Raw genomic sequence first — 13,622 nt, forward strand, 5'->3', positions numbered from 1 at the left:
AAAGCTCATAAAGTGAGATGGAACAAAGCCTGGTGGAGGACTCGCTCAGATGATTCTGCACGGCCACATTTAAGCATTGGATTTTTGTTGGATTTCTGATCCTCACTGCCCCACAAGGTGATGCCAAACAGGAAGGACATCATGTAGTTGCAGAAGGTGCTGAAAAATGGCTCCAACACACTTGGGGCTGTTCACAAAACACACTAACCCACACTCAGTGGTTGCGTGTGGGTTGCTGTTGAACCGTGGGTTAGCATGTTGTCTGAACCCAGGACATTTTCCGGAGGGTGGCTTGTTAACCATGCAGTGTGGCTTGTTAACTGTCCTGAACAACACACCTTGTTTGAGAAAAATATACCACGCTGCACGGTTAACAAGCCACCCACAGTTCAACAAACAAGCTACAGTTCAACAACAACCCACACTCAACCACTACATGTGGGTTGGCATGTTGTGCGAACCCCATCAATGGAAACTTCCCTGCCCCCCAGGCTTTGCAGAAGCTTCCAGATGCCAGGATAGGTTGATGATGTCACTGTCTGGCACTGGTGCTAGAGATCTTTGCTGAAACCCTGGCCTGGGCAGTGTAAGTCAGCCCTACGCCTCACGCCCCCCCAAGACAAGATCTCATGCCTTGCAGTTTGCAACCTCTGCAAAATTCCAGGCCAGCTGTCCCCACCCTGGTGCCCTCCAGATGTGTCAGGCTACAACTCCCAGCATCCCCCAGCCAGCATCTGGAGGGCACCAGGTTGGGAAAAGCTGCTTTCAGCCATTATGATTTCTATGGGATGGAACAAATAAATGAAAAACACGTACTTCCAGATGGAATCCCTGTCAGTAGGATACTTGGTGAGGTTTTTCAGGAGCTCAACCAGGGCAAGGTGGATGCCTTCTTTTGTTGAGACATTGGTGCAGCACAGCAGTTCGTGGAGAGCTTCCCGTATATCTCGGGAAGAATCCTAAAGCAACACACAAAAAGCTCAAACTATCAGGGTGCAAAGTTGACCAGTGTTACACAGCCTGAGACCTAGGGCAGAAACGGAGGATCTGGGGCCCTCCAGATGTTGTTGGACTGCAGCTCACATCAGCCCCGGCAAGCCTGGCCAATGGCCAGCGGTGATGGGATTTGTAGTCCAAAAAGATCCAAGAACCACATGTTCCCCAGTCCTAAGCTGGAATATCAACACTATGCGTGCTCACTCGTAGGTTGCGTGCATATCAGCGAGCGTGGTGTGGCGATTAGTGTTGGACTGGAACTGGGGAGACCCAAGTTCAAATCCCCACTCAGCCTTAGGCCAGCCACTATCCCTCAGCCTACCTCACAGGGCTGTTGGGAGGATGAAGGGGTGAGGAGCCCTGAGCAATTTGGAGGAAGGGTGGGATGGAAACCAGAGAGACAAAAGGAAGGAGAGGGCCATTTTACACCAACAATTGCACTCATCCTTAAAAAAATATGTGCTTCAGAAGAAACTTCATTTGGAGGCCTTTTATTAAAAAACTTACTTTTCCTAAAGAAAAAGAAAATGTGGTTGTTCAACATAGCAATTATTTACTCTTTTGGAAGATTTAAATGTTCAGAAATGTGTACATTGCCAGTCAACTAAGAGCTCTCTGACTTTCATGGTACGGGGCCCTGGCTCAGTGGTAGAGCACCTGCTTTGCATCCAGAAGATCTCCGGTTCAATCCCTGGCATCTCCAGTTAAAAGAATTGGGGAGGAGGTGATGGGGAAGACCTCCAACTGAGACCCCCGCAGAGCCGCTACCAGTCAGAGTACACTATAACGGGCTAGAGGACAAATAGTCTAATCTAGTCTGAAGCAGATTCCTATGTTCTTCTACAATCAAGCTGTCCCAACTATCCCAGGGCAAATGTTCACATGTACAGCAGAATGTCCTAATTAGCTAATAACAGATGCTTGGATGAACGTCCCGATCCATGCATCCTGGATCGGCCAGCTCATCAAATCTAACATTATTCATGCAAACACATGTCCAAGGCTGGTTGGGACTGGTGACATATTCACTCCATTTGGACATGCCTCCATGGTTTGGAGGAGCACAAAGGTGCCACAGGGACACTGCTCTATTCACAGGTTGCGGTGACGTCTGAATCAGGCACCCATGGTTAGTGCTAGCCATGGTTTGGCAGGACAAGAGAATGGAACAAGCTGGAAGCGGAGGAGGGAACTGATGCACAGGAAGGGAAGAGGGCAAAGACAAGCCCACGGCCCGTTCCAAATTCTCCAAACGGTTGTTTGGAGGATCATCCAGGCTGAGCTATATATGTATATGAACCAGACTTTGGTGATGGTGGAGGAAACATGGATCAGGCAGTGAAAAAGGAACACCTGAGATGCACATGGAGGTTTCTTGCTCTAGCGCAACGGCGCGTAACAGCTCGAGAGCTGAAATCAATTTCGGAGCAGCTCTTCTGGGCTGCATTCTAGTGGTGGGCGGGGCTCAAGGCAAAGGGGGAGGAGCCAAACCACCAAAATACCAGCATCTTTTAGCTTAAACTTTTACTGCCAGTAACTTTGCCTTAGGAGATGCATTTCAGCCTTTTAGAATGGGGAAAAAACTGTGGAAAAACTGGGAGACCACCAAATGATTGGTGACTGGGGGAAAGGGGAAGGGGTGTGGCCTTCTAGCGCATGCCAAAGGGCCAGATTTGGACTCCAGGAGGGCTGGAGCCTGAAGTTCTGCAGCCCTGCTCTAATGAACTGAAAAAAAACGGGAGGATGAGCGGGGGAGATCTCGCCTCCAGGACACCTAGCACAGTGTCCAGCTGATCCTCTCGGAGGGTGATGTTGTTGGAAATCTTCCTCATGGTGTGAATCGACTGCAGCCTCACTTCTTCAATCTCGTCGTTGAACATGTCGACCAGAAAGTCGAGGCACTTCTCCGCAAAAGAGGGCGAGGACTGGGCCAACATGCAGAGAGCCTCAACGGCAGCGATCCGAACCTCTGAAAAATGCGGAGAGCGAGCGAGAAAGGCAATGTCAGGACCTGGTATGATTTGGTCCGAGGTAGAGTCAGTTCAGGCTATTTTGCTGCCCCTACTTCTTCTTGCTGAGGAAAGAGAAATTGAGGAAAGAGAAGTTGGGTTCTCCTAAAAGTGTCTTCCAATTAGGGGCCCCTTTCCCTGTTATAAGAGCGTAAGAAGAGCCCTGCTGGATCAGGTCAACGGTCCATCTAGTCCAGCAGTCTGTTCACACAGTGGCCAACCAGCTGCCCACGGGAAACTCACTAGCAGGATGCGAGTGCAACAGCACCCTCCTGCCCATGTTCCCCAGCAACTGGCATACACAGGCTCACTGCCTCTGGTACTGGGGTACTTAGTACTCTGGTACTTAGCCATCAAGACTAGTAGCCATTGATAGCCTTTTTCCTCCAGGAATTTATCCAACCCCCTTTTAAAGCCATCCAAATTGGTGGCCATCACTACGTGATAGCGAGTTCCATAGTTTAACTCTGCGCTGTGTGAAGAAGTCCTTCCTTTTATCTGCCCTGAATCTCCCACCAATCAGCTTCATGGGATGACCCTGGGTTCTAGTGTTTTGAGAGAGGGAGAAAAACGTCTCCCTACCCACATTCTCCACACCGTGCATAATTCTGTGCACCTCTATTATGTCTCCCCTGACCCTCCTTTTTTCCAAGCTAAACAATCCCAGCTGTTGTAACCTTCTCTCATAGGGGAGATGCTCCAGCCCCTTGATCATTTTAGTTGCCCTAAAATGTTTGTCAACAGTTCTGTTGTGCATATATGAGTGAACAGAGTAAAGGGACTTCTTTGCATGGAAAGAGGGAAGCGTATTGCAATTAAGAAGACTTGCGACCCAGGTTTTCGCCTCCCCAGGCCGCCACCTGTATCGCCCAATGTGTTGGGCTGGGCCAGCTCCAGTGATGCCAAGCAGAATCAAGGTTGTCCTTTTCCAGAGAAATAATACCCCCAAAGTATTCAAAGCAATATACACTGGAGGGATCTCACGGATCTCTTCTTTCACGTTTACAGTCTATTGCCTCTCCAGTGTATATTGCTTTGAATACTTTGGGGATTACTCCCCTGGAAGAGCACAGCCTTGGCATTTAATTTAATTGGAGCCCTTCTGCCACCTCATTTTTGAAGATTTCAGAACATAGAAATGGGGAGGATCACGCTTGGCTGCCATTCATAACAGACGCACAAAATAAAAATGATTAGCCAGTGTGGTGTAGTGGCTAGAGTGTTGGACTGGGAGCCAGGAGATCTGGGTTCTAGTCCCCACTCGGCCATGGAAGCTCACTGGATGACTTTGGGCCAGTCACAGGCTCTCAGCCCAACCTACCTCACAGGGTTGTTGTTGTGAGGCTAAAATGGAGAGGAGGAGGATTATGTACACCACTTTGGGTTCCTCAAAGAGGAAAAAAGGTGGGATATAAATGTAATAATAAATAATAAAAATAAATTAGTCTATTAGTCTGAAGACGAACAGAAGTGAAAATGGAATCCAGGTTTTCATCAACAGCTTTGTTGTGTGAATGATCTGTACAATGCATTCTTGACTATATGGCTGTTTCTATATTGACTAGTCGCACCTGATACACAGGTGTTCTATTACCTACTGATCAGTTGCTATGTTGTGTATATGATGTGCACTGCATTCTTGTTTATAGGATTGTTTGTATATTAAGTATTCATACTTCGTGCATAGGTACTCAATTATCTACTGAGGATTACCAGTTGACATTCAGTCTTGTACTCTTTATGTTTATACTATATAAGTGTTATTATAGTCCTCTGATTTGTCCAATTTTGTATCCCTAATTTGAGAGGGCATTATGGGGAGAAAATATAGGAGTGGAAATTCTAGTGTTAAAGTGAGTCGATTAGTCAAAGCACTGAGTTGAAAGCCAACTTATTTTCAACTAAAGCTTCTGCAGGAAGCCAGTCTTAATCAAGAAGGGGACATTTTAATTCGGAGAAGTTGTGAGGATAGGTCACACCTTCCCTTCCTTCCTTCCTTCCTTCCTTCCTTCCAGCTATTTTGATTGTGGTGAACTACCAGACTAGGAAATGAAGGAGAAAAGACTGAAGTGGCTTCTCCTTCCAGGAAGGGTTGGTAGCTCCTCTTTATTAAAACTGCAAGTCTCTTCCAATTATGTGCTTCCTTGGTAATATGCAATTTTATTTAAACGTAACCTACAAGTAAATCCGTCAAATAAAAGGCCTCATGAGGGAATCAACTGAAAACATTTTAAGCAGATGACAGCCCTGAAAAAGACATTAAGGACCACGGGTTCTACCCAACGCCAGCACTAATGATGTTGCAAGAGTGTAAGCCAACACTTGCAAGTGCTAGTTATACTGGGCAAGCTGCTCAACACTTTTCCCCATTGCCCCAGCAAGAGGTGGTTATGCTGCGCAAGTGCTGGTTCACACGAGCGCAACATCATTAGCACGAGCGCAAGGGCACAGCTGGGCACTGCCCCTTGGCAGCAGGGCTTCCGCTCACCATACATCTCGTCTTCCAGGCCGTGAACAAACGCCCCGCAGGCTCCTGATTCAATTAGGTTCACGGCTCCAGTGTCAATTTCTTCTTTGGGAGCGTCATCCCCCCATTTTCTGCCGCTTGAGAACTCCCCGGAGCTGTAAAGCTCTTTGGCTCGTTCATGGGCAGTGCGTTTTCGCTGCAGACATAACAGACATGAAAGTTACATGGCAGGCATGGTATAAAAAGGAAACAATTTCTCTCAAAAACAATTTCACTGTTGCAGCCAGGCTAGTGTCAATGCAGTAGAACGCTGAGCTAACTCCCTCTGATTTCCCTCCTTCTTCTGCAACATCAAGCTCCAATCCTGTGATCACAACAAACAGGCTTGTTAACAGCCACTCACCTGATGGCCTGGGGTGGACAAGGATCTCCTCCAGGCAACCAAGCACATAAGCTTTACATATGACAACTTTTCCAAAGATTCCTTATATAGGTATGTCTGGGCAGCTAGCAAGCATTTGGCGGGGCTAGTAATTCCTATAGACTGATTTGAAAACCTACAATAAATGGGACAAATCACACAAATCTACAAATTTTTACTACAGGTGAGAGATTTTAACAGTCTTGTTTTCCAGAACTTGGATTTATTTATCTATTGACCAGGGTCTGAGATAAGCAAGGAGAGATATGACATCAGGAATGTTAAGGGTGAGAGGGTCAGGAACCTCAACAAGAAGCTGATCTCAAACCCCAAACCAACTGCTTGATGCAGGTTTTGAGCTTTTTTCTCATGTTTCCAACTTACCTCCACAGGTAAATATATAATAAATACACAAACACAACAGATGGAGAACACTGCCAGAGAAAGACACATTAAGATAAACTGGCACTGATTCAGAGCATGGGTGGGTAACTTAGAATAATAGAATAGTAGGGCTGGAAGGGGCCTACAAGACCATCGAGTCCAACCCCTGCTAAGTGCAGGAATCCAAGTCAGAGCATCCCCAACAGATGGCTGTCCAGCCTCATCTTGAATGCCTCCAGGGTGGGAGAGCCCACAACCTCCCTAGGGAATTGGTTCCATTGATGTATTGCTCTAACAGTCAGGAAGTTTTTCCTGATAGTCAGCTGGAATCTGGCTTCCTGTCACTTGAGCCCATGATTCCGTGTCCTGCACTCTGGGATGATGGAGAAGATCCTCTCTGCGACAACCTCTCAAGTACTTGAAGAGCGCTGTCATATCTCCCCTCAGTCTTCTCTTCTCAAGGCTAAACATGCCCAGTTCTTTCAGTCTCTCTTCATAAGGCTTTGTTTCCAGTCCCCTGATCATCTTTGTTGCCCTCCTCTGAACCCCCTCCAGCTTAGAATCATAGAATCATAGAATATTAGGGTTGGAAGGGGCCTACAAGGCCATCGAGTCCAACCCCCTGCTCAATGCAGGCATCAAAGTCAGAGCATCCCTGACAAATGGCTATCCAGACTCATCTTGAAGGCCTCCAGTGTGGGAGAGCCCACCACCTCCCCAGGTAATTGGTTCCATTGTCGTATTGCTCTTACAGTCAGGAAGTTTTTCCTGATGTTCAGCCGGAATCTGGCTTCCTGTAACTTGAGCCCATTATTCCGTGTCCTGCACTCTGGGATGATCAAGAACAGATCCTGGCCTTCTTCTCTGTGACAACCTTTCAAGTACTTGAAGAGTGCTATCATGTCTCCCCTCAGTCTTCTCTTCTCAAGGCTAAACATGCCCAGTTCTTTCAGTCTCTCTTCATAGGGCTTTGTTTCCAGTCCCCTGATCATCTTTGTTGCCCTCCTCGGAACCCTCTCCTCCAGTTTGTCTGCATCCTTCTTAAAGTGTGGTGCCCAGAACTGGACACAGTACTCCAGATGAGGCCTAACCAGTGCTGAGTAGAGGGGAACTAGTACTTCCCGGGATTTGGAAGCGATGCTTCTATGACTGCAGCCCAAAATAGCATTTGCCTTTTTTGCAGCCACATCACATTGTTGGCTCATATTCAGCTTGTGATCGACAACAGTTCCAAGATCCTTCTCGCTTGTAGTGTGGTTGAGCCACGTATCCCCCATCTTGTAACTGTGCATTTGGTTTCTTTTTCCTAGGTGCAGAACTTGGCATTTGTCCCTATTAAATGTCATTCTGTTGTTTTCTGCCCAGCGCTCCAGTCTATCCAGATCACTTTGAATTTTGTTTCTGTCTTCCAAGGTATTAGCTATCCCTCCCAATGTTGTGTCATCTGCAAATTTGATCAGCATTCCCTGCACCTCCTCCTCCAAGTCATTAATAAAAATGTTGAAGAGCACTGGGCCCAGGACTAAGCCCTGTGGTACCCCACTCGTTACCTCTCCCCAGCTTGAGAAGGTCCCATTGATAAGCACTCTTTGAGTCCGATTCTGTAGCCAACTGTGGATCCACCGGATCGTTGTTTCATCTAGCCCACTTTGAGCTAGTTTGCTCATCAGGATATCATGGGGCACTTTGTCGAAAGCTTTGCTGAAGTCGAGGTATATGATGTCTACAGCATTCCCATGGTCTACAAGGGAGGTTACTTGATCAAAAAATGAGATCAGATTTGTCTGGCAGGACTTGTTTTTGACAAATCCATGTTGGCTTCGACTAATCACGGCATTGTTGTCAAGGTGCTTCCAGATGGATTGCTTTATGATCTGCTCCAGAATTTTCCCAGGGATTGATGTCAGACTGACTGGTCTGTAGTTCCCAGGTTCCTCCTTTTTACCCTTTTTGAAGATAGGGACAACGTTAGCCCTCCTCCAGTCATCTGGCACTTCCCCCGTCCTCCATGATTTCTCAAAGAGAATAGACAGCGGTTCTGAGAGTTCTTCAGCCAGTTCCTTTATGACTCTAGGATGCAGTTCATCTGGTCCTGGAGATCTGAACTCATTCAAAGTAATGAGGTGTTCCTTGACCATATGCCTGTCGATCTCAAGCTGCAATCCTGCCCCTTCAGCCTGTACTTCGCCTTTGCCAGGGGGGTCATAGACCCTCTTTTGGGAGAAGACTGAGCCAAAGTAGGAATTGAGCACCTCTGCCTTTTCTTTGTCATCTGTTATCGTTTTGCCATCCTTATTTAATAGCTGAACCACCATTTCTTTCCTCTGCCTTTTACTATGCACGTAGCTGAAGAAAGCCTTTTTGTTGTTTTTAACATCCCTTGCTAACCTCAGCTCATTCTCAGCTTTAGCCTTCCTGACGCCATCCCTGCAATTCTGTGCTATCTGCCTGTACTCTTCCTTTGTTACTTGGCCTTCTTTCCACTTCCTATATGTGTCCTTTTTTGTTTTCAGGTCATCCCTAACCTTTTTTTGAAGCCACATTGGCTTCTTCTGTTGTCTTCCACCTTTTCTTCTTGTTGGAATTGCTTGTGATTGTGCCTTGAGAATTTCCTTTTTTAAAAGCTCCCACCCATCTTGGACTCCTTTTCTCGCTAGCATCGCTTGCCATGGGACCTTACTGATCATTGTTCTGAGTTTATGAAAATCAGCTTTCCTAAAATCCAGGGTATGCGTTTGACTACACTCGGCTTTTGCTTCCCTTAGAACCAAGAACTCAAGTACAACATGGTCGCTTCCCCCCAGCGTTCCTGTAACTGCTACTTTATCCACTAAGTCATCTCTGTTGGTTAGGGTCAAGTCAAGGATAGCCGATCCTCTAGTTCCTTCCTCTACTTTCTGTAGGAGGAAGTTATCCGCCACACAAGTCAGGAATTTCCTGGAGGGGCCATGTTTTGCAGAATTTGTCTCCCAACAAATATCGGGGAAATTGAAGTCCCCCATTACTACTACATCATGCTTCCTTAAAACATTGGCTATTTGCTTTTCAAAAGTTTCATCCTTGTCTTCTCCTTGATTGGGTGGCCGGTAGTAGACTCCGACCACCAGGTTCCATTTATTCTTTGCTCCATTTATTTCAACCCAGATGCTCTCAATGGGGCTACCAAGCTCCTCCTCCTGTATTTCTGTGCAGAGATATGTATTTTTCACATACAGTGCAACCCCACCTCCCTTTCTGTTCTTCCTGTTCTTTTTGAGCAAGTTATATCCTTCAATTGCTGTATTCCAGTCATGAGAGTCATCCCACCAAGTCTCAGTTATACCTATCAGGTCATAATTTCCCTCTTGTATTAAGAGTTCAAGTTCGTTCTGTTTGTTTCCCATACTCTGGGCATTAGTATATAGACATCGAAGACCATGTGCTTCATAGTCTGGCTTTCTTCCTACATGTGTCTGAAGACTATTATTGGGCGCTATCAGAGCTGTTCTCTCCATTGCAGTGCATGCGCCTATGTCCATTGTTACCCCCAACATTACATCTCCCTTCCCCGTAGGATTCAGTTTAAAGCCCTCCTGATGAAGTTCTTCATGCTGTGGCCAAACACATTCTTCCCAGCCTTTGTGAGGTGCAACCCATCCCTAGCCAACAGCCCATCTTCCAGGAAGTATAGCCCGTGGTCCCAGAATCCAAATCTCTCTCGTCGGCACCACCTTCGTAGCCAGTCATTCACCCAGAGTATTTTTCGTTCCCTTTCTATCCCTCTTCTAACTACTGGAAGGATGGATGAGAAAACTATCTGGGCCCCAAAGTTCTTGAGTTTCCTTCCCAAAGCTTCAAAGTCTGACGTGATCTCTTCGTAGCTCCACTTGGCAGTATCATTTGTTCCCACATGGATGAGAAGAAAGGGATACCTGTCAGTGGGCTTTATGAGTGCAGGCAACCTTTCAGTCACATCTCTAATCTGTCCTCCCGGGAGACAACATACCTGGCAAGTCCATGGGTCTTCGCGACATACTTGGGTCTCGATCCCATGCAGCAAGGAGTCTCCCACTACTACCACTCTTCTCTTCTTCTTCTTGTAGTCCTGGGTTTCATCGCCTCTGTTTGACTGACCTTTAGCCTCTTGCTCACTCTCATGCAGGTTCCCCTGTGATTCTTCCTCTGCAGGCTGTCCTCCAGTCTCATCCGCAAGTACCTGGAATCGGTTCCACAGCTCCACTGCTTCCACTGGTGCAGAGTGGCGTCTAGTTCTTCTTCTCCTAACTGTCACCCTTTTCCAAGGAGTATCCTCTATTCCATTTTTCTTCACCTCAGCATTTCCCACTGCCTCATCTTGCTGTTGCTCTTCAAGCTTCTGGTCTGCCCTTTGCTGCTGTAGTTCCCCCATTCTGTCCAAGAACTCTTCGTGTTCTCTTGTTACCCGGAGGGTCGACAGTCACCGCTCCAGTCCACTTACTTTTTCCTCCAGCAGCGTGATCAACTTGCACTTGTTGCATGTGTAGGCCATGTTGTTCTCAGGCAAGAAAACAAACATTGCACACACCTTGCAGGTCACCACCACTGGAGAGTCTTGTCCTTCCATAGCCTCTTTTCCCTTTTTGTGTCTAGCTTTGTGATTGTTCTAGACTAGCCTGTGCCTGCTCCTCTACTCAGTAAAGGTTAAAAGCAGAGTCCCACTGGTGTGAAAGTGTGTGTTACAAGACAAATAAATGGAAAAAATTTAGTTAAAATAAAAAATAAAAATAATTTTAAAAAAAGGTTGGGGGCCTCCCCCTTGACCTCCCCTGCCGAACTCCCCTGGCCAACTCCTGTTTGCTCCTCCTGTTCGCTCGCTTTCTGGGAGCTTGCCTGCTTCTGTAGTCCCTGGACCAGCTGGAGCAGCTTGCTCTGCTCTGCTCAGCTGGGAGGCGGGAAACAGACATCTTGTCTGCATCCTTCTTAAAGTGCGGTGCCCAGAACTGGACACAGTACTCCAGATAAGGCCTAACCAGTGCTGCGTAGACGGTGAATAGTACTCCCTGGGATTTGGAAGCTATGCTTCTATTAAAGCAGCCCAAAATAGCATTTGGCTTTTTTGCAGCCACATCACACTGTTGGCTCATATTCAGCTTGTGATCTACAACAGTTCCAAGATCCTTCTCGCTTGTAGGGTAACATTTAACTTAAGAACTTAACGTAAGAAGAGCCCTGCTGAATCAGACCAAGGGTCCATCTAGTCCAGCATTCTGTTCACACAGTGGCCAACTAGCTGCCCATGGGAAATCCACAAGCAGGACATGAGTGCAACAGCACCCTCCCGCCCATGTTCCCCAGCAACTGGTGTATATAGGAATACAGCCTCTGGTACTGGAGGTAGCACATAGCCATCAGGACTAGTAGCCACTGATAGCCTTCTCCTGCAGGAATTAGTCCAACCCCCTTTTAAAGCTGTCCAAACCGGTGGCCATCACTTCATCCTGTGGTAACCAACTCCATAGTTTAGCTATGCGCTGTGTGAGGAAGTCCTTCCTTTTATCTGTCCTGGATCTCCCAGGAATCAGCTTCATGGGATGACCCCATTTAGTTCCAGTATTATGAGAGGGGGAGAAAAATGTCTCCCTATCCGCTTTCTCCACACCGTGCATAGTTTTGTACACCTCTAGTGTACAAAACCTTGTTTCTGTTGAGGGCCACGTATCAGGGGCCACGTATCAGGGGCTACATGCCAGCAGTGGGTGAGACCGAAGCCAAAATTGGGAAGGGCCACCCCCTTCTCCCCCTCTCTTTCTCTGCAACTCCCTTCTCGCTCTCATTTAGCCCTCCCTGCCCAGTGAGCATGCTGGGGAAGGACAGATGGCTCTTTCCAGAGGACTGTACTGATTGTTCACAGGGAGCTTTTGAAATTAAACCAACAGAAGCAGGTTGCCCATCCTTGCTCTAGAGCAGGGGTGAGAAACATGCGACTTTCCAGATGTTTTGGGCTGCAACTCCCATCATCCCTGGGGATGATGGGAGTTGCAGGCCAAAACATCTGGGGGGGCGCAAGGTGCCCACCCCGCTCTAGAGCCTCCCTCCTGTGTAACATCTATTAACTTCAGTGGAGCTGGTGCGGGAGACGTTCTTGGTGGAGTGTGCCCATAATCTTTGTGTGAGTTTTTATTATTATTAACAGCAACATAGAGTGCATGCTCAACGCCACCAGGCAAGTCTGTAGTAGAAGCTAGAGCAACACAGAGGCATCCAAAGTTTGTACTCCCTCCTGTCCTGTACCGCTCCTTTGAAACCACTGCCAAAAAGTTGCAAATATCCCCTAAAATGTTTGCTCTGCATTCAGTCATCTCCAAGCATCGCTCAGCCCAAACACTACCACTTCGATGAGCACAGCATCCTTCTCCAATGAAACCGGAATGGCTTGGGGTGATTTACTGCAAGATTACAAAGGCTAAACAAAGCAGCTTCGGTTCAGATTTCACGGGCTTCCAGCTAGCAGAAAGGCCGCTTCTGACCTCCTGTAGGCACAAGAAGAATGCACGAGGAAGGAAGCCATCAAAACGAAACCTACTGAGACACTTTGAGCCTGCCAGGGTTAGGACATACGTGCACAGAAACAAAACGAGAACAGGTTTCCATACCCTCAGGTCCGACATCAGCTTCTTATCCAAGGTCTGTTCTAAGAAATGAGAACTAACTTGCTGCATAGATCCCTGGAACAAAGCAGGGGAAAGAAGCAAATTATTAACAAGGCAGTTTTGAACTCAGCAAAGCAGCAGCCCTGCCTGGCACGAAGGTGGAGGAAGTTACGCTTCATCTAGATAAGCTGGTACCTAGTACTGGAAAGGAGTCAGCAGCCGGGGTACACAACGGGGTGGGGCAAAGTGGCCGTGCAGTGCTCAATGCAGGTTACGAAATGCAGGTAAGAAGTTGAAATCCAGGACCCCAGCTAGACAGGAGGAACTGAGACTCTCAATGAGATGACGGTGGTGTTGGGAGGAGGGCTTTAGATTTGTTAGGCCCGGGGAGAAGCTCTTGCGGGGCTGCATTCCAGTGATGGGCGGGGCAAAGGGCAAGGCACCAAAAATACCAGCCTATTTGAGCTTAAAGCTCTTATTTACTTAATTTACTTAAAGTAAGTAAATAGGGGCATCTCAACCTTTTAGAATGGGGAAAAAACCACGGCAAGGCTGGGAAAACACCAAACGACTGGTAGTCGGAAAGGGGTGAGAAACGGGTGCGGCCTTCCGGGGAAGCCCAGAGGGCCAGACTGGCACCCGAGGTGATCTGGATTTGGCCTGAGGTTCTCCAGCTTTGGTCTCTCTAGTCCTATACGCTGCTTCCCACAGTTGCCAGCCAGGCCCTCCAAGGAGCT

The 13,622-nt window shown here is 47.4% G+C and overlaps 1 protein-coding gene across 4 annotated transcripts in view; it reads right to left on the reverse strand.

Annotated features, from left to right (window-relative positions):
* INTS4 (integrator complex subunit 4) overlaps positions 1-13,622 on the reverse strand; it is a 50,855-nt gene that overhangs the window by 23,011 nt on the left and 14,222 nt on the right. For 3 of the 4 annotated variants that reach the window (XR_014788945.1, XM_084842471.1, XM_084842470.1), the window contains exons 9-12: positions 12,889-12,960; positions 5,494-5,668; positions 2,760-2,965; positions 817-959 (exon numbers count right to left, since the gene is read on the reverse strand). Coding sequence is in view for 3 of the 4 variants with exons in the window: in XM_084842471.1 (XP_084698597.1) it covers positions 817-959; positions 2,760-2,965; positions 5,494-5,668; positions 12,889-12,960 (596 nt within the window). In the remaining variant the exon portion in view is untranslated. The remainder of the gene's footprint in view (positions 1-816; positions 960-2,759; positions 2,966-5,493; positions 5,669-12,888; positions 12,961-13,622) is intronic. The other variant, XM_084842472.1, reaches the window with a different exon arrangement.

This window comes from Heloderma suspectum, chromosome 3 (assembly GCF_057233095.1).
Source record: "Heloderma suspectum isolate Gila_16-S chromosome 3, 16-S_ref, whole genome shotgun sequence".
Lineage (NCBI taxonomy): Eukaryota > Metazoa > Chordata > Lepidosauria > Squamata > Helodermatidae > Heloderma > Heloderma suspectum.